At 38.4% G+C, this 24,792-nt stretch overlaps 1 protein-coding gene and 1 non-coding gene across 15 annotated transcripts in view; one reads left to right on the plus strand and one right to left on the minus strand.

The window, feature by feature from the left end:
* ENOX2 (ecto-NOX disulfide-thiol exchanger 2) overlaps nucleotides 1-24,792 on the minus strand; it is a 287,975-nt gene that overhangs the window by 12,454 nt on the left and 250,729 nt on the right. For 12 of the 14 annotated variants that reach the window (XR_011565163.1, XM_070783673.1, XM_070783668.1 and 9 more), the window contains one exon: nucleotides 1,145-1,326. Coding sequence is in view for 13 of the 14 variants with exons in the window: in XM_070783673.1 (XP_070639774.1) it covers nucleotides 1,145-1,326 (182 nt within the window). In the remaining variant the exon portion in view is untranslated. The remainder of the gene's footprint in view (nucleotides 1-1,144; nucleotides 1,327-24,792) is intronic. The other 2 variants (XM_070783662.1, XM_070783674.1) reach the window with 1 other exon arrangement.
* TRNAC-GCA (transfer RNA cysteine (anticodon GCA)) lies at nucleotides 6,383-6,454 on the plus strand. Its single transcript has one exon. It is a non-coding gene; the product is annotated as a tRNA-Cys (tRNA).

Genomic DNA, 24,792 nt, shown 5'->3' on the forward strand with positions numbered 1-24,792 from the left:
TTGCAAAAGACCACTGAGAAGGATAAAAGACACAGTACAATGTACATTGTCAAAATTCTTTGATGTCTAGCTGAGGAGATGTATTTTTTTGGTGGAAAGATCTCTGATGTAACTTACATGTTCTAATTAAACTCCATGGTGACAATAAAAGGAAGGTACCCATTACTTCACACATTTTGTTAATAGGAAAGGTGAAATATTAATGTGATCTTGCTTGTCACATAGGAAGACAACGATAGCAGAAGTAATAGGAACACGGGGCTCTTAGTGCCAGAAGAGACTCCATGTTCACAATTTGTGACTTCTAACCATCAACAAGCTTCGCCCTAGATAATTCCGAGGCACACAACTAAAAAATTATTGCATAATTTAAGCTGTAAGGAAAATGGCTGGTAGTCTGGCAATACAGAAGAGGATAGTACCCTTACTGAGAAGTAGTACTCCTTTGCTATAATGGGAACAGATGCTGTATCTTTTAAATAGTAGGCTTGTTGGGGTGATAACCACGTAAAACTTCTAGGCATCTATTACACAGTGTTGTTTTTGAATGCAATTACAGTTGGATGCACTTATTTACTTTACTTTTTACACTTGAGATAATGTGCAGGTAAACTCATTCACACAAACGACTGTGAAAACAAAACAAAAGCAAATTGGTATTATGTACCCAAAAGCACTGATACTTAAAAGCCCATAACATCCCTCCTTCCACCCAAATCAAAGGTAGGATTCTGGTCATTTCTTCTAACAGACTGTATTATTTAGCATTGTATCAACTAGATACTTATTCACCAGCACTTTTGCTTATCTAAGTAATTAAGGTTCTTCATAATGACCTTGAGACTCTGTTCAAATCCTAAAGTATATTTGGTAGCATAAAGAAAAGATTAGGTTATGCTCAGTGTAGTTTTATTGCTAAGTATGTTTTACTGAATGCATAATCTTTGGAAACTGGTGATCCATTGTTTTCCCTGTATTAACCAAAGATTTCATGAACTACAATATGTAATCCCTTCCTCAGCCATGCCAGAAAACAGAATATCAAGAAGAGGTTTACTATCCTATTTGCTTCTGGGGGCCCTTTTACAGGTGAGGAGCTGATTACTAGCCTTCCAAAAAGCTCAGAAAACCAAAATGCCTTTACCTGTTGCATTCCTTGCAGGGCTTGCTGCAGGAGTTTCAGCTGCTGTTCTTTGTTTGGGTCATCTTCTCTGTGGGCTTTGCCTTGTTCTTGCTTGAGCAGTTCCACCTCATTCCGGTAGGCATCTAGCTGCCAACGGAGGCTGTCATTTTCTTCTTTCAGAGCTTCTGCCTGTGATACTAAAGCTAAACAATCAATATAAAGTAGTAAAAACCATATATCCAGGTTCTGTTGTGGTTCACCTTAGCCCCATGAAGACTTGGCGTTTTAAACTGACATGTATGAAAAGTCTCTCAATGAGAAACTCTAGGTCTGAGTTGGCTATGGTAGCAAGAGATGGACACAAAAGCACAAAGACTCATTTTTGTAAATGAACACAGAATTCCAACACACAGAAGTCCCCATCATGTTTCAATTCCTCTCTCTAAACATCACTACAATATTTCTAGGTAACATCAGTTACTTTTACTTGAAATGCAGCAAACGGTGAGTCTGTAATAATAAAATAGAAGGCTAATTGTCTTGAACTGATGACTGTCCACTCAATAATTTTGCTTACAGTTGTTTTTTAAAAATGCAGCTTTTTAATGAAGCTTCCTCTGGTCCTATAGAGGAAAATGAAATGAAGTTGCTCAGTCATATCCAACTCTTTGCTACCCCATGGACTGTAGCCTACCAGGCTCCATCCATGGGATTTTCTAGGCAAGAACACTGGAGTGGGTTGCCATTTCCTATAGAGGAAAGGTAAATGTAAAACTTAAGACACAAGACTTCCTGGGGAATTCCCTGGTTGTCCAATGGTTAGGACTCTGTGCTTTCATTGCTGAGGGCCCAGATTTGATCCCTTGTTAAGGAACTGAGATCCTACAAGCCATGTGGCGAGGCATTAAAAAAAAAAAAAAAAGACTTCCAGTTTATGGTCTAGCATGTAAGGAGCTTAGAAGTCACTATTCCATCCTAACAACAAGTAAAAAGCTGAACTAACTGAAAAAAATCAACAACTCTTCTTTGATACAACAGAGAAATGAAGCAACAATGCAAACTCATACACCTCCAATTGGAGAGACAACAGGGGAATACAGAGGATCACAACTTACCAGACCAGAAAGCCATCAGCAGATATCACCACAGGAAACAGTGACAAGGTAGGAAAACCTAAACTATACTTGTCAATTTGCTGGAGGCTCAGTGTAGACAAGTCTGAGAGTTAAAAAGTCCAGGGAGACCCAGTCATAGCTTGGTTCCTATGCTTTTGTGAATCTTATGTACAGAAGCTCCACCTGGTCCTCAGAGTGAACACTGGAGAAAAATTCCTATGTAGTTCCAGCAGGGGAGGGGAGAAAGAAACCCTTTTGAAATATGCCAGAGCTTCATGTTCTTCTGTAAAAGAATTGCCTTCAGGAGAAATTATTTTACCAGACCCTAACCTACTGGAGTAGTACTAGAGCCTAACCAACCCGGGGAACCAACCAGCTCCAGCCCCCTCTAGCCATTCTGTCCCACCTAAGTGGGGAGAAAAAACTGAGGACCACTTATGAAGTTCAGAGGTACAGACTCACTAAAAGACTGAGACCTAATCATAGGACTATAAAATGATTCTCTTCCCACCACATCTTAGCACCATACCAAAAAAGTCCTGTTTAACAGAGCTCCTTTCACCTAGTACATCATGTCCAGATTTCAGCAAAATTTACAAAGCTTACTAAAAAGTAAAAAACATAGTTTGCAGAAACTGAGCAAGGATCAGAACCAGTCAGATATGGAAGAAATGTTGGAGTTATCAGACGAGGGATTTAAAACAACTATTACTTGTAATTTCTTGATGGTCTAGTGATTAGAACTCCATGCTTTCAATGAATTCTCTCAATTGAGTCTGCAAGGGCCCAGCTTCAATCCCTAGTTGGAGAACTAAGATCCTACAAGCCACAAGGTATGGCCAAAAAAGAAAATGAAACAACTATTATTAACATGCTACAGGTTTTAATAGAAGAAGTAGACAACATGGAAGAATAGATGGATATTGTATGCAGAGAGATGGAAATTGAAAGAATCAAATAGAAATACTAGAGATTAAATACATGAACAGAAATGAAAAGTCCCCTTAACGGACTTACTAGTAGATTGAGCATGACTGAGGAAAGAATTTCTGAGTTGGAAGAGCTGACAATAGAAACATCCTAAACTGAAACAAACAAACAAAAAAAAAATCAACCCCCACAAAGAAAAGAAAATGTAAGAATTGTAAGACAACTACAAAAGATGTAATGTATACATAATGAGAATGTCAGGAGAAAAAAGAGAAGCAGAAGCAATATGTAAAAGAATAATGACTGAGCATATGTCTAAATTAATGCTGGATACAAAACCACAGATCCAGGAAGTTCAGAGAGCATCAAGTAGGATAAATGCCAAAACACATAACATTTACATTTCAGAAAATTAAAGAGAAAAAACAATCTTGAAAGAAACCAGAGGGAAAAAACCACCTTACCTATAGAGAAGCAAAGATAAGAATTATATCCTACTATTCCTCAGAAACCACGTTAGGCAAGACTAGAATGAAGAGAATACTCAAAATGCTAAGAGAAAAATAATCTACCAACTTAGAATTCTGTACCTTGTGAAATTATTCTTCAAAGGTAAAGGAGAAATACCTTCTTAGATGAAGAAAAATTGAGGGAATTTGTTGTTATTAGGCCTGCCTTGCAAGAAATGTTAAAAGAAGTTCTTAAGACAGAGGAAAATGACGTAAGTCAGACACTTGGATCTACATTAAGAAAGGAAGAGCATCAAAGAAGTAATAAGTGAAGGTAAAATAAAAACTTTAATTTTTCTTATTCTTACTTGATCTAACAAATAATAGTTTGCTTGAAATAATAGTGACAATGCATTCAATTATGTATGCTTGTATGTGTGTGTGCTTATGTATAAGTGAAATTAATGACAGCAATGATACAAGGAATAGGAGGAAGGAACTGGGATTATATTATGATAACATATTTGCACTAGCCACAAATTGGTATAGGGTTATTTGAAAGTGGACTTATTAGTTGTAAATGTAAATTGCAAACTCTAGGGCAACTACTAAAAAAGTAAAAAAAAAAGAAGTATAACCAGTATGCTAAGAAAGAAGAAAAAAGAAATCATATAAAATGCTCAGTTAAAACCACAAGGAGCTAGAAATGTGTAGAAGGCAAAAAGAACAAAGAACAAGAGCAATAAATAAAAAATAGTAACAAATATGGTGGACGTTAATCCAACTACATCAATAATTATTGTAAACATCAATTGTCTAAATACAACCATTAAAATCCAGATATTGTCAGAGTAATAAAAAAATAAGAAACAACTATAATGGTATACTTAAGAAACATTTAAAATATAGAAATACATATAGATTAAAAATAAAAGAATGTTAAATAATACACATGCTAACACTAGTTAAAAAAAAAAAGTAAGAGTAGCTATACTAATTTCAGGCAGAGTTGACTTCAGACCAAGGAAAATTATCAGGGCTAAAGAAGGGCATTACATAGGAATAAAGGCATTAGTACTACAAGAAGACATAACAAGCAATGTGTGTGAGCCTAATACTAGAGTATCAAAATAAGTGAAACAAAATCTGATAGAACTGCAACAAAAAAATAAATGAATCCACTATTATAGAGACTTTATACCCCTCTATCAAAAATGGAATGATCGAGTAGGCAGAATATGAGTAATGACACAGCTGAACCCACAGCACCATCAATTAACTGGATATAATTGACATGTATAGACTATTTCATTTAACAGCAGATTATACATTTTTCTCAAGCACACATGCAACATTCACCAAGACAGATTACATTCTTCATCATAAAACACATCTAAGACACATTAAAAGAATGTAAGTCACAATGGGTATGCTGTCCAACCACGATGAAATTAAACTAGAAATCAATAACAGAAAGATAGATGGAAAATTCCAAAATACTTGGAGATCAAACAACACACTTCTAAAAAACACATGAGTCAAAGAAGAAATCTCAAAAGAAATTTAAAAATATTTGAACTAAATGGAAATAAAAATCACAACTTCTCAAAATTTGTGAGATGCAGCTAAAGCCATGCTTAGAGGGAAATTTGTAGCATTGAATACATATATTAGAAGGGAAGAAAGATCTAAAATCGATCATCTGAGCTTCCACCTTAGGAAACTAGAAAAAGAAGAGCAAATTAAATCTAAAGTTAGCAGAAGAAAACATATAGTAAAAATAGATCAGAAATCAATTAAATAGAAAACAGGAACTCAATAGAAAAAAATCTGTGAAAACAAAAGCTGGTTCTTTGTAAAGATCAATCAAGTTGAGAAAACTCTAGCCAGGCTAACTGAGAAAAAAATAGAGAAAATACAAATTACTAATGTCCAAAATTAAAGAGAGGATGTCACTATAGATCCTATGGACATTAAAAGGATAATAAAGGAATATTATGGACATGAGTTTGAGCAAGCTTTGGGAGTTCGTGATGGACAGGAAAGCCTGGCGTGCTATAGTCCATGGGGTTGCAAAGAGTTGGACATGACTGAGCAACTGAACTGAACTAGTCCATAGTTCAGTCCATAGTACATAGTCCACGCATTTGATAACCTAGATGAAATGGGCCAACTCCTTGAAATCTGTTGAAATGCACACACAAGAAGTAGACAGTCTGAGTAGGCCTCTATCACTTAAAAAAATTGGATCAATAATTAATAACTCTCTAAAGTAGAAACTACTAGGCCCACATAAATTTACTGTTGAATTATTTAGGGAAGAAAATAATACAAAATTTCTACAATCTCTTCCAGAAGATAGAAACAGAGAACATTTCCTAACTCATTATATGAAGTTGGCATTTTCCTAATACCAAAAACCATATGAAGACATACAAGAAAATAAAGTACAGACTGCTATCTCTCACGAACACAGACGTAAAAATTCTCAACAAAATACTAGTAAACCAAGTGCAAGAATGTATAGGAAGAAATATACCACAATCAAGTGGAATTCATCTTGGGTATGCAAGGCTGGTTCAACATTTGAAAAATCAATTAATGTAATTCATTATGTTAACAAGTTAAAGAGGTTAAAGTTGCATGATAATACAATAGATGCAGAAAAGGTATTTGACAAAATCCAACACCCATCCATGATTTTAAAATCTCAGTAAACTAGGAATAGAGAACTTCCTCAATATGATAATAAACATCTACAGGCTTCCCTGGTGGCTCAGAGGATAAAGCATCTGCCTGCAATGCAGGAGACCCAGGTTCGATCCCTGGGTTGGGAAGATCCCCTGGAGAAGGAAATGGCAACCCACTCCAGTATTCTTGCCTGGAGAATCCCATGGACAGAGGAGTCTGGTGGGCTATAGTCCACGGGGTCGCAAAGAGTCGGACACGACTGAGCGACTTCACACACACACCACCATACATCATAGAGAGAAACTTGAATCACTCCCATTAAGAACGAGGCAAGGATGCCACCACTTATCACTGCTTTTTTCAACTTTGTACTGGAAGTCCTAGATAATTCAATCAGACAAGAAAAGGAGATAATTTTCCAGTATAGATTATTTTTAAAATATGTGTTATTTTTATAGTCTAATGCCCTTGATCATTTTAAAATGAAAATATATAATGGCAACCCACTCCAGTATTCTTCCCTGGAGAATCCCATGGACAGGGGACCCTGGTGGGCTACAATCTGTGGGGTTGCAAAGAATCAGACACGACTGAGCAACTAACACACTATTTACATTTGCACATTAAAAATGAAATATTTAAGTAGAGATGTAACAAAATACATACCAGATCTATACAAAGAACACTACAAAACTCAGGTTGAAAATGAGTGGAAATCATTCAATTCACATTGAATTCAAGTGAAAAAATGAATGAAATAAAAAAAACTAAATAAATGGAGAAATTTTATGTTTATGGATAGGATGGCAATATCATAAAGATATCAGTTGTTTCCAACTTGATCTGTGGATTCAATGCAATCCCAATCAAAATCCAAGCAAGTTATTTTGTGGATAATGACAAACTGAGTCTGAAGTTTATAAAGAGAGGCAAAAGACCCAAAATGTCCAACTCAACATTGAAAGAGTAGAATAGAGTTGGAAGACTGATGCTACCTGGTTTCAAGGCTTAACAGAAAGTTAATAGTAGCTAAGACAGTGTGGTGTTGGTGAAAGAAAAGACAAATAGATCCATTAAATAGATTAGAGAGTCCAGAAAGAGACCCCCATAGAGTCAACTGATTTTTGCCAAAGGAGCAAAGGCAATACAATGGAGCAAAAATAGACTCTTTAACAAACATGCTGGAACAACTGGACATCACAAAGATTAAGTCAAAATGGATTATAGACCTAAATGAGAAATCCTAAACTATAAACCTCCTAGAAGATAACATAAGAGAAAAATGTAGCTGACCTTGAGTATGGTGATGAGTTTTTAAACACAACACCAAATGCATGATCCATGAAGGAAATAACTGATAACCTGGACTTAATTAAAATAGAAACTTCTCTGTTAAAGACAATATCAAGAAGAAAAGCCATAGACTGAGGAGAAAATATTTGCAAAGGACACAGTTGATAAAGGACTGTTATCCAAAATATACAATGAACTCTCCAAACTCAACAATAAGAAAACAAACAACCCATTTGGGCTACAAATCTGAACAGACACCTTGCCAAAGATATACTAATGACGAGTAAGCATATGAAATGATTTCAACATCATATGTCATTAGTGAATTGCAAATTAAAACAGGAGTGTGATATTACTAGAAACATATCAGAATTGCCAAAATCCAAAACAATGACAGCACCAAGGACTGGTGAGGATGTAGTGTAAATAAGAACTCTGCTTCATTGCTGGTGAGAATGCAAAATGGTATAGTCACTTTGGGAGACAGTTTGGCAGTTTCTTACAAACTAAACAGACTTTAATGATATGATCCAGCAATCATGTTCCTTGGTATTTACCCAAATGAGCTAAAAACTATGTCCACACAAAAACCTGCACATACATATTTACAACAGCTTTATTCATAATTGCCAAAACTTGGAAGCAACCACAATGTTCTTTAGTAGTTATCTAACCACTAATACACTATAATACATCTGGAAAATTGAATAATAAATGGCACTAAAAAGAAATGAGATACAAAGCCACGAAAAGACATGCAGGAAATGTAAATGCATATTACTATGTGAAAGTAGTCAATTTGAAAAGACTGCATACTAAATGTTCCCAACTATATGCCAGTCTGGAAAGGGAAAAACTATAGAGTCAGTTACAAAATCAGTGGTTACCAGGTATTTGGGTGGAGGGAAGAATGAATAGGTTTAGCACAGAAGATTTTAAGGTCCCTGAAACTATTCTGTATGATACTACAATTGTGGACACACATACATTTTGTATATTTCTCCAACACCATAAAATGGGTACCAAGAGTGAATTCTAATGCAAACTATGAACTTTGGGTGATGAGGATGTATTCAGCTACTGTAACACATGTACCTCTGGGGTGCAGGATGTAGATAGTGGGAGATTGTATGTATATGGGGACTGGCAGTATTTGGGAACTCTGTACTTCCTGCTCAATTTTGCTATGGACCTAAAACTGATCTAAAAATTAAAGTTTATTAATTGAAAAATAAGACACATGGAGAAACCTAGATTAAACTTATTTATGGCTATGGCATATTTTTCAAGATCAAAAATCATAAAAGCTACTTTGAAATATTTAATAAGATTTTCATTCATTCAACAAACATTTATTGAATTCCTTCCAAGTTCCAGGCTTATGACTATGGTAAAAAATGAGATTCCACTCATCTCTATTGTTTACACTCCAAATTAATGGATATATTTGTAGTTTATTCCCTTTTTGATTCCTAACAGAATATAGAGTTCAGAAAACAGGTATCATCAAAACGGGTCAAAATTACAAATCTGTACATTAAATGTATAAGAATGTTAAAAGATAAGTTGGGACTTCCTTGGTGGTGCAGTGGATAAGAATCCAGCTACTAATTCAGGGGACATGGGTTTGATCCCTGGTCCTGGAAGATTCCAGATGCTGTAGACCAACTAAGCCCATGCATCACAACTACTGAGCTTGCGTGCCACAACTACTGAGCCTGTGTGCTGCAACTACTGATGCCTGCGTGCCCTAGAACCTGTGCTCCACAACAGGGGAAGCCACTGCAACGGGAAGCCCGAGCACTACAACAAACAGTAGCCCTTGCTCGCTGAAACTAGAGAAAGCCTGTGCACAGCAATGAAGATCCAGTGCGGCCAAAAAAGAAATGAAATAAATTAATTAATTAAATGAATACATAAATACATAAAAAATGTTATACAATTTGACAAAGGTGTGAATTTTTTCAGCTACCTATGGGAAGTAACTTTTGGTAGAAGGTAGTAAAAAAAGTAATTGAAATCAAATCTCTGAGATTATTAGCTATAAATGGTGGAAGAATAGTTTTCTAAGGGGTTTGCAGAGACAAGATTCACCCTGTACATAATGAACAAAAAGAAGTTGTGCTTTATAAAGATGAAGTATATAGAATAAAACTATATTTCAAGGGTGAAGACATTTCCTATTCCTGAAAAAAAAGCTGCCTATAGGGTAGTGCTGGGTTTAATTCAATGCCTTGAATCTGAGGGTTATCCTAAAATAATTAGGTACTGATGAAGGCTGATGTGATCAGATGAAGCGGGTAACAGAGCGATGAGATGGCTGGATGGCATCATGTCCAAACTCAATGGACATGAGTTTGGGCAAACTCCAGGAGATAGTGAAGGACAGGGAAGCCTGGCATGCTACAGTCCATGGGGTTGCAGAGAGTGGGACATGACTTAGCTACTGAACAACAACAACAATCCAAAGAAGAGAGTGACAATGTAATAGGTAGGATCTGGTGAGAAATGCCTTCTCACTAGAGTAGTGTTGAGACATGTTCTCAGTGTCCATGTTGGTTTTCTATGAATGGCCATGTAATTATCTTGATATAGCAGTTTCAAACCTCGCATTTTTGCTTAAAAATTTACAAGAGACCTTCAGCACAATATATTCATTTTATGTTTGGTTTTATTACTGATTTTAGTTGTTGCCATAATCACACAGATTTTGTGTCTTTGATGTGAAAGTTGGATTCACAGCACACCAAATAATATCTATCCTTGCCATCTTCCCAGTGGCTGGGATAGTTGGTCTCAGACAGGCAGTATTCTTAACAGTCACAACACCAAAGTGTCAGTCACTCAGTCATGTCCGACTCTTGGCGACCCCATGGACTGTAGCCTGCTAGCCTCCTCTATCCATGGAATTCTCCAGGCAAGAATACTGAACCATTCCCTTAGAAGATGCTAAAGATGAAGATGACTATATATTTGGAACTGGATGGAAAAAGAGACATTGACTATCTGCCAAACAGGGGAAGAAATATTTGACTTGTTTTGCTGGGTCAGTACCAGTGATAGCATCTTGATGGAGTAAGGCTGAACAGCACAGAGGTTACTCTGCAAATCCAGTGGCTGCTTCAGATGGACAGTGAGGTATTTCTGCTTCAGTATGCATGTCTGTCCACTGGCAAGGCACACAGCTCAATACAAAATAGTGATATTTCATCTTTCTCTTTTTGTTTCTTCTTGTACTGCAGGCCAGTAATTACACTCATGTCCTACAAGTCATGTAGAGAAACATGGCAGAGAAAAGGACAGAGGTCTAGGAGAATGGTTAGAGGCATCTTCTCCAGTTGAAATGTGAAAATATTTTCCCTCTGAGAAAATGAGGAGGCAAGACTGCTTTCCCCCCCTGGGAGAAAGGGCGTCCTGATGAGCAGAGATGGACTGTTGTAGCTAAGCAGGAGCAGATAGTAATCTCCTCAGTTTGGACCTGTCACTAAGCAAAAGAAAATGGGGGCCTTACTTACAAAATATATTTCCCACTCTTTAAAGTGAAGGTTTTTGTCATTTTAATGAGGATACCAAGTCTTTACTTTCACAGACTTAATATTAATTGGGCCTATTTCTGAAGTTGGAGTTCTTTGTACATTGCCAGAACATTGAAAAGTTCAATATTCCCTTTTAATAATATGTTTGAGTAGGTGAATTCATCAGTCCTGATACTAAAGAGTATAGTACAGTGAATTTATTCTTTTCCTGCCATCATTAGTTCCCAGCTTCTCCTTTTTGACGATTTCCTATATAGGAAAAAGTTTCTCTTTATGGGGATTGCTCTTCAGATCTGAAGGCTGCCAATTCATCATGGCAGATATGAAAGTATGAAGGCAGCTGTGAATGCCTCCTTTTAAAGGAGCCACTTGGAGCAAAATCTCAGACATGTTTTTCTACAACAAAAGATCTAAAAGGACTTTGTGCTTTTAGGTATGAAAAAAAATATACCTAGGTTTCTTCAATGGTACAAAGAGCACAAACAAACAAAAATTAATGGAAGTAAATTTAGAGAGTCAGCCATTCTTAAAAAGCTGCATTACAAGTGATGACCTGGAAGGGTAAGATGGGGGTGGGGGTTGGAGGGAAGCTTGAAGCTCAAGAGGGAGGGGATATATGTATATGTATAACTGATTCACTTTGTTGTACAGCAGAAACTAACACAACATTGTAAAGCAACTATACTCTAATAAAAAATCATAAAAAAGGAGATGCTAAAAATGTTACCACATTTTAGAAGAAAGATGCTAAAAAGTGTTACCAAATTATAGAAGGAAAAATGAGCAACACTCCTCTCAAGGTTCAAAAAAAGAAGCTAGAGCTGGAGTGATTCACAAAGAGAAAAAACAAAAACAAAGAGTGGGAAGAAAAAGTGAGAGATATGAGCATGACCCATGAAGGCCAGTTCAGACAAAAATCTCAAGTGAGTCCCCTGACTTCAAAAAGCCTTGCTTCTGAGGCAGTCCTAAGATGGCGGAGGAATAGGATGGGGAGACCACTTTCTCCCCCCAAAATTCATCAAAAGAACATTTAAACACTGAGTAAATTCCACAAAACAACTTCTGAATGCTGGCAGAGGACATCAGGCACCCAGAAAAGCAGCCCATTGTCTTCGAAAAGAAGTAGGAAAAAATATAAAAGACAAAAAAAGAGACAAAAGAGGTAGGGATGGAGCCCTGTCCCTGGAAGGGAGTCTTAAAAAGAGAGGTTTCCAAACATCAGGAAACACTCTCACTGCCGAGTCTGTGGTAAGCCTTGGAAGCATAGAGGGCAACATAACCGGGATGAAAAATAAATAAATAATTAAAACCCACAGATTACGAGCCCAATGGTAACTCCCCCAGTGGAGAAGCAGTGCAGACGCCTGCATCCGCCACTAGCAAGCGGGGTCTGGGCAGGGAGATGAGGGCTGCATTGCTTAGAGTCAGGATCGGGCCTGAATGCCCTGAGGGTAATCAGAATGAACTAACTTGAGCTAGCAAACCAGACTGTGGGATAGCTACCGTGCGAAAAGCCCTAAGACACTGCCAGGACCATGCACAGAACAAAGGACTGAACAGAATTAGCCGGCTGCAGACCATCCCCCTCTGGTGATAGGCAGCCAGAGCCGGAAGGGGGCAATCGCAGCCCCAGAGAGACATTATCTACCAAACTGCAAGCAGGCTTCTTTGCTAACTAAAACTTCTTGGGGTTCTGGACAGTCATCATCCACCTGAGAAAGTGTGCTGGTTGTACACCCAGAAAACCAAGCAGCAGGGACAGGAGAGGTGATAAGTTGCAGTGACCACGCTTGCCAAACACCTCATCACCTGAGCTGCTCGGACCTGGGAAGGGCACAAAACACAGGCCCAATGGAGTCTGCGCCTCTGAGGACTACCAGAGTGCCTGAACCTGAGCGGCTTAGACCTGGGAGGTGCATGCAGCCCAGGGCTGGCCTTGGACGGTTCCCGGCAGAGCAACCTACAGCGTGAGCTGTGTGGGCAGGGAGGGCACACGCTCCATGAACAAGGGCAGGCTCAGTGTGGCTGAGACACTGCGAGCACACGCTAGTGTTATTTGTTTGCAGCGTCCCTCCCTCCCCACAGTGCGACTGAACAAGTGAGCCTAAAAAAAGTGTCCACCACCAGCCCTCCTTGTGTCAGGGCGGAAATCAGACACTGAAGAGACCAGCAAACAGAAGAAGCTAAAACAGAGGGATGTGCCTTGGAAGTGACAGGTGCAATAGATTAAAACCCTGTTGTTAGTACCGACTGGATAGGAAGGGGCCTATAGATCTTGAGAAATATAAGCCGGACCAAGGAACTATCCGAAAATGAACTGACCCCACACTGCCCACAACACCACCAGAGAAAGTCCTAGATATATTTTTACCATTTTTATGATCATTATTTTTTTTAACTTTTTAAAAATTTTAAGTCCTCTATTACTCCTTTAATTTTCATTTTTATAACCTACTATTACTTTTCAAAAAAAAGACCCTATTTTTTAAAGCAAACTTCATATATATATATATATATATATTAATAATTTTTGTGACTTTTTTTTTCCTTCTTCTTTTCTTTAATATTGTATTTTTGAAAATCCAACCTCTATTCTAGATTTTTAATCTTTGCTTTTTGGTATTTGTTATCAATTTTGTACCTTTAAAAACCCAATCTTCAGTACCCATTTTTACTTGGGAGTGAGATTACTGGCTTGACTGCTCTCTCCTCCTTTGGACTCTCCTTTTTCTCCACCAGGTCGCCTCTGTATCCTTCCTCCCCCTTCTCTTCTCTACGCAACTCTGTGAATCTCTGTGTGTTCCAGATGGTGGAGAACACATAGGGAACTGATTACTGGCTGGATCTGTCTCTCTCCTTTTCATTCCCCCCCTTTATCCTCCTGGACACCTCTGTCTCCTTCCTCCCTCTTCTCTTCTCTGTATAACTCTGTGAACATCTCTGAGCGGTCCAGAATGTGGAGCACACATAAGGAAGTGATTACTGGTTAGCTTGCTCTCTCCTCTTTTGATTCCACCTCATCTCATTCGGGTCACCTCTAACTCCCTCCTCCCTCTTCTCTTCTCCATGTAACTCTGTGAACCTCTCTGGGTGTCCCTCATTGAGGAGAAACTTTTCATCTTTAACCTAGATGTATTATCAACGGTGCTGTATAGAAGGAGAAGTCTTGAGGCTACTGTAAAAATAAGACTGAAAACCAGAAGCAGGAGGCTTAAGTCCAAATCCTGAGAACATCAGAGAACTCCTGACTCCAGGGAACATTAATCGATAGGAGCTCATCAAATGCCTCCATACCTACACTGAAACCAAGCACCATCCAAGGGCCAGCAAGTTAAAGAGCAAGACATACCATGCAAATTCTCCAGCAACACAGGAACACAGACCTGAGTTTCAATATACAGGCTGCCCAAAGTTACTCCAAAACCATTGACATTTCATAACTCATTACTGGACACTTCATTGCACTCCAGAGAGAAGAAATCCAGCTCCACCCACCAGAACACTGACACAGGCTTCCCTAACCAGGAAACCTTGACAAGCCACCCATACAACCCCACCCAAAGCGAGGAAACTCCACAATAAAGAGAACTCCACAAACTGCGAGAATATAGAAAGGCCACCCCAAATGCAGTAATATAAACAAGATGAAGAGGCAGAGGAATACCCAGCAGGTAAAGGAACAGGATAAATGCCCACCAAACCAAACAAAAGAGGAAGAGATAGGGAATCTACCTGATAAAGATTTTCGAATAATGATAGGGAAAAGGATCCAAAATCTCGAAATAAAAACGGAATCACAGATAAATAGCCTGGAGACAAGGACTGAGAAGATGCAAGATAGGTTTAACAAGGACCTAGAAGAAATAAAAAAGAGTCAATATATAATGAATAATGCAATATATGAGATCAAAAACACTCTGGAGGCAATAAATAGTAGAATAACGGAGGCAGAAGACAGGATTAGCGAAGTAGAAGATAGAATGGTAGAAGTAAATGAATCAGAGAGGAAAAAAGAAATGCGAATTAAAAGAAATGAGGACAATTTCAGAGACCTCCAGGACAATATTAAACGCTCCAACATTCGAATCATAGGAGTCCCAGAAGAAGAAGACAAAAAGAAAGACCATGAGAAAATACTTGAGGAGATAATAGTTGAAAACTTCCCTAAAATGGGGAAGGAAATAATCACCCAAGTCCAAGAAACCCAGAGAGTCCCAAACAGGATAAACCCAAGGCGAAACACCCAAAGACACATATTAATAAAATTAACAAAGATCAAACACAAACAACAAATATTAAAAGCAACAAGGGAAAACAACAAATAATACACAAGGGGATTCCCATAAGGATAACAGCTGATGTCTCAATAGAAACTCTTCAAGCCAGGAGGGAATGGCAAGACATACTTAATGTGATGAAAGAAAATAACCTACAGCCCAGATTACTGTACCCAGCAAGGATCTCATTAAATATGAAGGAGAAATCAAAAGCTTTACAGACAAACAAAAGCTGAGAGAATTCAGCACCAGCAAACCAGCTCTCCAACAAATGCTAAAGGATCTTCTCTAGACAGGAAACACAAAAAGGGTGTATAAACTCGAACCCAAAACAATAAAGTAAATGGCAACAGGATCATATTTATCAATAGTTACCTTAAACGTAAATGGGTTGAATGCCCCAACCAAAAGACAAAGACTGGCTGAATAGATACAAAAACAAGACCCCTATGTATGTTGTTTACAAGAGACCCACCTCAAAACAAGGGACACATACAGACTGAAAGTGAAGGGCTGGAAAAAGATATTCTATGCAAATAGAGACCAAAAGAAATCAGGAGTAGCAATACTCATATCAGATAAAATAGACTTTAAAACAAAGGCTGTGAAAAGAGACAAAGAAGGACACTACATAATGATCAAAGGATCAATCCAAGAAGATATAACAATTATAAATATATATGCACCCAACATAGGAGCACCACAATATGTAAGACAAATGCTAACAGGTATGAAAGGGGAAATTAACAGTAACACAGTAGTAGTGGGAGACTTTAATACCCCACTCACACCTATGGATAGATCAACTAAACAGAAAATTAACAAGGAAACACAAACTTTAAATGACACACTAGACCAGTTAGACCTACTTGATATCTAGAGGACATTTCACCCCAAAACAATGAATTTCACCTTTTCCTCAAGTGCACACGGAAACTTCTCCAGGATAGATCACATCCTGGGCCATAAATCTAGCCTTGGTAAGTTCAAAAAAATTGAAATCATTCCAAGCATCTTTTCTGACCACAATGCAGTAAGATTAGATCTCAATTACAGGAGAAAAACTATTAAAAATTCCAACATATGGAGGCTGAACAACATGCTGCTGAATAACCAATAAATCACAGAAGAAATCAAAATATGCATAGAAACGAATGAAAATGAAAACACAACAACACAAAACCTGTGGGACACTGTAAAAGCAGTACTAAGGGGGAGAGTTCATAGCAATACAGGCATACCTCAAGAAACAAGAAAAAAGTCAAATAAATAACCTAACTCCACACCTAAAGCAACTAGAAAAGGAAGAAATTAAGAACCCCTGGGTTAGTAGAAGGAAAGAAATCTTAAAAATTAGGGCAGAAATAAATGCAAAAGAAACAAAAGAGACCGTAGCAAAAATCAACAAAGACAAAAACTGGTTCTTTGAAAGGATACATAAAATTGACAAACCATTAGCCAGACTCATCAAGAAACAAAGGGAGAAAAATGAAATCAATAAAATTAGAAATGAAAATGGAGAGATCACAACAGACAACACAGAAATACAAAGGCTCATAAGAGACTACTATCAGCAACTATATCTCAATAAAATGGATAGCATGGAAGAACTGGACAAATTCTTAGAAAAGTACAACTTTCCAAAACTGAACCAGGAAGAAATAGAAAATCTTAACAGACCCATCACAAGCACGGAAATTGAAACTGTAATCAGAAATCTTCCAGCAAACAAAAGCCCAGGTCCAGACGGCTTCACAGCTGATTCTACCAAAAATTTAGAGAAGAGCTAACACCTATCCTACTCAAACTCTTCCAGAAAATTGCAGAGGAAGGTAAACTTCCAAACTCATTTATGAGGCCACCATCACCCTAATACCAAAACCTGAAAAAGATGCCACAAAAAAAAAGAAAACTACAGGCCAATATCACTGATGAACATAGATGCAAAAATCCTTAACAAAATTCTAGCAATCAGAATCCAACAACACATTAAAAAGATCATACACCATGACCAAGTGGGCTTTATCCCAGGGATGCAAGGATTCTTCAATATCTGCAAATCAATCAGTGTAATACACCACATTAACAAATTGAAAAATAAAAGCCATATGATTATCTCAATAGATGCAGAGAAAGCTTTTGACAAAATTCAACATCCATTTATGATAAAAACTCTCCAGAAAGCAAGAATAGAAGGAACATACCTCAACATAATAAAAGCTATATATGACAAACCCACAGCAAACATTATCCTCAATGGTGAAAAATTGAAAGCATTTCCCCTAAAGTCAGGAACAAGACAAGGGTGCCCACTTTCACCACTACTATTCAACATAGTTCTGGAAGTTTTGGCCATAGCAATCAGAGCAGAAAAAGAAATAAAAGGAATCCAAACTGGAAAAGAAGAAGTAAAACTCTCACTGTTTCCAGATGATATGATCCTCTACATTGAAAATCCTAAAGACTCCACCAGAAAATTACTAGAGCTAATCAATGACTATAGTAAAGTTGCAGGATATAAAATCAACACACAGAAATCCCTTGCATTCCTATACACTAATAATGAGAAAATAGAGAAATTAAGGAAACAATTCGATTCACCATTGCAACGGAAAGAATAAAATACTTAGGAATATATCTACCTAAAGAAACTAAAGACCTATATATAGAAAACTATAAAACACTGGTGAAGGAAATGAAAGAGGACACTAATAGATGGAGAAATATACCATGTTCATGGATCAGAAGAATCAATATAGTGAAAATGAGTATACTACCCAAAGCAATCTATAGATTCAGTGCAATCCCTATCAAAATACCAACGGTATTTTTCACAGAGCTAGAACAAAAAATTTCACAATTTGTATGGAAATACAAAAAACCACGAATAGCCAAAGCAATCTTGAGAAAGAAGAATGGAACTGGAGGAATCAACCTGCCTGACTTCAGGCTCTACTACAAAGCTACAGTCATCAAGACAGTACGGTAGTGGCACAAAGACAGAAATATAGACCCATGGAACTAAATAGAAAGCCCAGAGATAAGTCCACGCACCTATGGACACCTTATCTTTGACAAAGGAGGCAAGAATATACAATGGAGAAAAGACAATCTCTTTAACAAGTGGTGCTGGGAAAACTGGTCAACCACGTGTAAAAGAGTGAACCTAGAATACTTTTTAACACCATACACAAAAATAAACTCAAAACGGATTAAAGATCTAAATGTAAGACCAGAAACTATAAAACTCTTAGAGGAGAACATAGGCAAAACACTCTCTGACATAAATCACAGCAGGATCCTCTGTGACCCACCTCCCAGAATATTGGAATAAAAGCAAAAATAAACAAATGGGACCTAATTAAACTTAAAAGATTCTGCACAACAAAAGAAACTATAAGCAAGGTGAAAAGACAGCCTTCAGAATGGGAGAAAATAATAGCAAATGAAGCAACTGACAAACAACAAATCTCAGAAATATACAAACAACTCCTGCAGCTCAATTCCAGAAAAATAAATGACTCAATCAAAAAATGGGCCAAAGAACTAAATAGACATTTCTCCAAAGAAGACATACAGACAGCTAACAAACACATGAAAAGATGCTCAACATCAGTCATTATCAGAGAAATGCAAATCAAAACCACTATGAGGTACCATTTCATGCCAGTCAGAATGGCTGTGATCCAAAAGTCTACAAGCAATAAATGCTGGAAAGGGTGTGGAGAAAAGGGAACCCTCTTACACTGTTGGTGGGAATGCAAACTAGTACAGCCACTATGGAGAACAGTGTGGAGATTCCTTAAAAAACTGGAAATAGAACTGCCTTCTGACCCAGCAATCCCACTGTTGGGCATACACACCAAGGAAACCAGAGTTGAAAGAGACATGTGTACCCCAATGTTCATTGCAGCACTGTTTATAATAGGCAGGACATGGAAGCAAACCTAGATGTCCATCAGCAGATGAATGGATAAGAAAGCTGTGGTACATATACACAATGGAATATTACTCAGCCATTAAAAAGAATACATTTGAATCAGTTCTAATGAGGTGGATGAAACTGGAGCCGATTATACAGAGTGAAGTAAGCCAGAAGGAAAAACACCAATGCAGTATACTAACGCATATATATGGAATTTAGAAAGATGGCAACGATAACCCTGTATGTGAGACAGCAAAACAGACACAGATATATATAATAGTCTTTTGGACTCTGTGGGAGAGGGAGAGGGTGGGATGATTTAGGAGAATGGCATTGAAACATGTATAATATCATATAAGAAATGAATCACCAGTCCAGGTTCAATGCAGGATACAGGATGCTTGGAGCTGGTGCACTGGGATGACCCAGAGGGATGGTATGGGGAGGGAGGTGGGAGGGGGGTTCAGGATTGGGAGCATGTGTACACCTGTGGCGGATTCATGCTGATGTATGGCAAAACCAATACAATATTGTAAAGTAATTAGCCTCCAATTAAAAAAAAAAAAAGCCTTGCTTTTCTTTTCTCTGCAGGTCAGTACTTCAATCAGACTTTTGCCAGCATGGACACACTTGGGATTTCATTGTTTCTCCTCTGAGATCTCTACACTCCCCTCTTAAACACAGTGTGTTCATCTATCAGTTATGTCATGGTCCCTCATCACTCTGAGACTCTGATCTTTTTCCTTGCTGGGATCTTTATGTCCTGGAGTGGCCAACTTCACCCAGTCTACTATTTGCTTTCTGGCTAAACAGATTCTGCCGCATACTCCTCAGTAATTCTTATTCCTTCACTTACCTGAAAACCTTTGATCAGGTTTACCATGTCAATTCCTAACTCCTGGTCACTTAACTCAACTTGCTCTGCTAGTTATCCTGTGCTGCAGAGGACTTTTATGGGAAGTTGCAGAGCTGGGCAGTTCTAGTCGATAGAGACTCCTGCTGGCCCTTGCTGATGGATCGCTCACCTCTCACTGATTTCTTCCTTCCATACTGCCCAGAGTACTTATTACAGATCTGCTCCTCTCTCCTCATGGTCTCTGTTCCAAGTCATTTCTCTTATCCATAGATGACCAATCTCTTGCTATATGGGCTGCATATATACTTTTAGCTTCATTTATCTTATCTCAGAGGAAGAGGGTTCTCCCCTCTCTAAAGCAAACTTCATTTGAAATCAGATCACTTCACATTACTCTTCTCTAGGATTTCACTTCCATAATTATCCATAAGTACTCTTTCATTCACAAGCATTTTCAACTTCACACTCTCCATGGCCTCCTTCTCTTCTACTGAATGATAAACAACAACTTAACTTTAACTTTGTCATCACTTATAGTCCCCATTTAAAAAGCCTGTATTTACTTTTGCTCAATACCCAACTTCGTGGGCTTTCCTGGTAACAGTCGGTAAAGAATCTGCCTGCAAAGCAGGAGACCTGGATTCAATCTCTGGGTCAGGAAGATCCCCTGGAGGAGGGCATGGCAACCCACTCCAATATTCTTACCTTCAGAATCTCATGGACAGAGGTGCCTGGTGGGCTATGGTCCACAGGGTTGCAAGAGTCGGACATAACTTAATGACTACACCACCACCATTACCAGCTTTGGGACCTGTGGTCTTTGCCCACTTTCTCTCCTTATTGTCATATGTTCTGGCCCCTACCTCTATCACTCTACTAAAATAGCTCTTGCTCAACAGTGTTACCCTTTCTTCTTCATAATATCTGCTAATGTTATTTATTCCTTACTTCTATAAATTCTTCTTGTGGCTTCTATAATCCAAAGCTTTTCTAGTTTTCTTCCAGCTTCTCAGACTGTTCTCTTTCTAAGTCTTCTGCAAATTCCTCTTCCTTTACTTCTTCCTTACTGTGGGTAGTCCTCAAAGTTCTGTATTCAGTCCTTTGCTCTTCTTTCCACTTGTCTTTCACATTCATTTATTTATATCCTCCAGACTTCAGCCAACACCTTTGTACTATCAATACTATCTTCTATTCCTTCTACTTTTTTCAACCCTGATTTGTATACAAATCATTTATGTTTATTTTCTAACTACCTACTGGGCTTCCCTGGTGGCTCAGACAGTAAAGAATCTGCCTGAAATGCAGGAAACTCGGGTTCAATCCCTGGGTCGGGAAGAACCTCTGGAGAAGGGAATGGCAACCCACTCCTGTCTTCTTGCCTGGAGAATTCCATAGACAGAGGAACCTGGCAGGCTGAAGTCCATGGGGAACTGATGCTGATGCTCTAGTACTTTGGCCACCTGATGGAAAGAACTGACTCACTTGAAAAGACCCTGATGCTGGGAAAGATTGAAGGCGGGAGGAGAAGGGGGTGACAGAGGATGAGATGGTTGGATGGAATCACCAACTCAATGGACATGAGTTTGAGCAAACTCTGGGAGATGGTGAAGGACAGGGAAGCCAGCTGTGCTGCAGTCCATGGGGTTGCAAAGAGTTAGATACTACTTAGTGACTGAACAATGACTATGTACTGGCTCAGCAGTAAAGAATCCACCTGCAATGCAGGAGACATAAGAGACGTGAGTTAGATCCCTGGGTTGGGAAGATCCCCTGGAAATCCACTTCAGTATTCTTGCCTGAAAAATCCCTCAGACAGAGGAGCTTGGTGGACTACAGTCTGTGGGGTCACAAAAGGATTGGACAAGACTTAGCGACTGAGAACAGCATGGCAACAACCTACTATCTGAAGCTGATCTCATTATATTCTGCAAAGAAGTCCCATCCATCAGTCCATTTCTATCGGTTCTGCTGTTATGCATTGAATCTCTTCTCCTAAAAAAGATATGTTGCAGCCCTCAGAATGTGACCTTATTTGGAAACAGGATCTTTACAGAAGTAATCAAGTTAAAATGAGGTCATTAGGTCAGGCTTATAGATTTATATGACTGGTGTCTTTATGGAAAGAGGAAATTCAGGCACAGAGACAGACATACACAGGGGAAATACCATGTGAACAGGAAGAGATTGAGCTGATGCATCTTCAAGCCAAGGAATACTGAAGATGGCCAGCAAACCATCAGAAGCTGGAGAAGTATGAAACAGATTTTTCTCAGAGGTCTCAGAAGAAACCAACCCTGCCAGAGCCTTTATCTCAGATTTATAGGCTCCAGAAATGTGAGACAATAAATTTCTGTTGTTTACGCCACTTGGTTTGTGGTACTTGTTATAGCAGCTCTAGCGAACTAATACAGTCACCAACCTTCTATTCTCCCAGGTTAGAAAACCTAGGCTCATTCTGAGTTCTTTCCTTTCTTCATCATCTACATCCAATCTGGCATCCAAGATTTTAGTTTATTTCCCCCCAAATGACTCTTGGCATCTTCAATCTCATACTCTCTGTTTTTTCCTTCTACCATTTTCTCAGTTCCTGTTACCTTCACTAGTCCCAATCTTTATCATTTTATATCTCAATTCCTATAAAAGTCTCTGGCTTATCTTTCTCAATCCAAAATTATCTCCTAAAATATGTAATTCATGTTGGTTTTATCATACAAATGCCATGATTGAGAGACATGCTTATAGTGACATTGCCTACTATACTAAGCTTGGCATTCATGGTCCCCCATGGTTTAGACCCATCTTGCCCACTCAATCGTTTATACCCTTATTACATATCATCTTTATTTCCCTCTTTAAGCTCTACTCCTTTGCCTTTTCCCTCTCTGCATCAAGATGCGTTTTTACTTTTTTTGCCTTTCATCCAAACTTGTTCACTTTCAAGGCCTTAATCAATTTTCACTGATGGCGACTACTCTGGCCCACACTAATATCTCTTGCCCTTGCTGCATTCTAATCAGTATCTTCCAGGTCAGCACCAAGTGGTATTTCTTACATTTTATGTGTATTTACATATATTACATCTTTATACCTATCAGCTTTTATGACATAATGCTTGTTAATTAAATGATCAACTCCTAAAGTGAGAATAATGGGATGGATGGAGGAGCCTGGTAGGCTGCAGTCCACAGGGTTGCTAAGAGTTGGACAAGACTGAGCGACTTCACTTTCACTTTTCACTTTCATGCATTGGAGAAGGAAATGGCAACCCACTCCAGTGTTCTTGCCTGGAGAATCCCAGGGACAGAGGAGCCTGGTAGGAGGCTGTCTGTGGGGTCGCATAGAGTTGGACATGACTGAAGCAACTTAGCAGCAGCAGCAGCAGGAGGAGGAGAAAAGGAAGGAGATTGGATGCCAACTGAAGAGAAAACTTTGGCTAGAACAATGGAGAATTAGTCTAAGTCAATGTTTTCTGAATGAACTTCCTGGACCATGATCATAGAAATCATTCAGGATGCTTGATAAAATTTAGATTCCCCAAACTCTATTACAGACCTATTGAATCAGACTCTGCAGCCCAGAAGTCTGAATTTTAAAAGGTTGCCCAATGATTTATATATGTATGTGTGGGTGTGTATATATATATATACATATATATACACACCCACACACACACACCCCAAATCTGAAAACCAGCAGTTTAAGTGAAGAAAGCAGAAGATACATTCTGAAAGGGAATAGCTATTATGTTTACTGAGTACATGTACTTTCCATCATGGCTAACAATAGAATGAAATAGTTTCACACTATTATGATTTGCTTTGATGTGATTCTCCCTCTTCAACACATTGCTCTGAGCACAGCAGTCCTTTCTTCCATGGCAAGAATATTTCCAGTTCTGAATCACAAATAGAGGTTAGCTAGCATAGAGAATCTCACAGAATAGAAATTTCATGGCACTTCAAGCAAAGGTAACAGACTGCTAGCTTTGACTCATACTTTCATTGGGAAATAAATATAACTAAAAGCGTGCTATAGGCTCCTGAAATTCAAGTTTGGTAGCATGGAGAGGGAGGAAAAAAGCCTTTGAGATCTAGTTGTTTAAGCTTTTAATTGGAGCCAAGCAATAACTAAAACATGCAGCTGATTGAGATAAAAATGGAGGCCCTGCTCATTGGCTCTTACTGAGCAGGATTTCTGCAGTTGAGTACTATAGACATGTGATAACAAAATTAGATACGATCGAGGGGAAGAAAAATGCACAAAAGTCCTTGAATTAAAATGAATTGAAACCTTCTGGGAGAAAAGCTATTTGGTAAGCTCCATTAAGTCTATTGTAGATAGCTTTATTTGACAAAGCAGCATCCTGGCATGTGGAACAGGAAGGAAAATAGCTATAAGATGATCTGTCAGGGAGTTTCCAGTCTCTAAACGAATAAGATTCTGTGCAGTAGCCAATACAGCTTTTAACTCAAAAGAGATATAGAGCAAAATGCAATTATATAACCCTAGTAAGTACATTCAATCTGAATCTCCCATATACCCCTCTCTTCCCCAAATAACTCCTCAAACTCAGCAATTTATCAATTGGATGCTCAAA

Source organism: Bos indicus, chromosome X (assembly GCF_029378745.1).
Source record: "Bos indicus isolate NIAB-ARS_2022 breed Sahiwal x Tharparkar chromosome X, NIAB-ARS_B.indTharparkar_mat_pri_1.0, whole genome shotgun sequence".
Classification (NCBI taxonomy): domain Eukaryota; kingdom Metazoa; phylum Chordata; class Mammalia; order Artiodactyla; family Bovidae; genus Bos; species Bos indicus.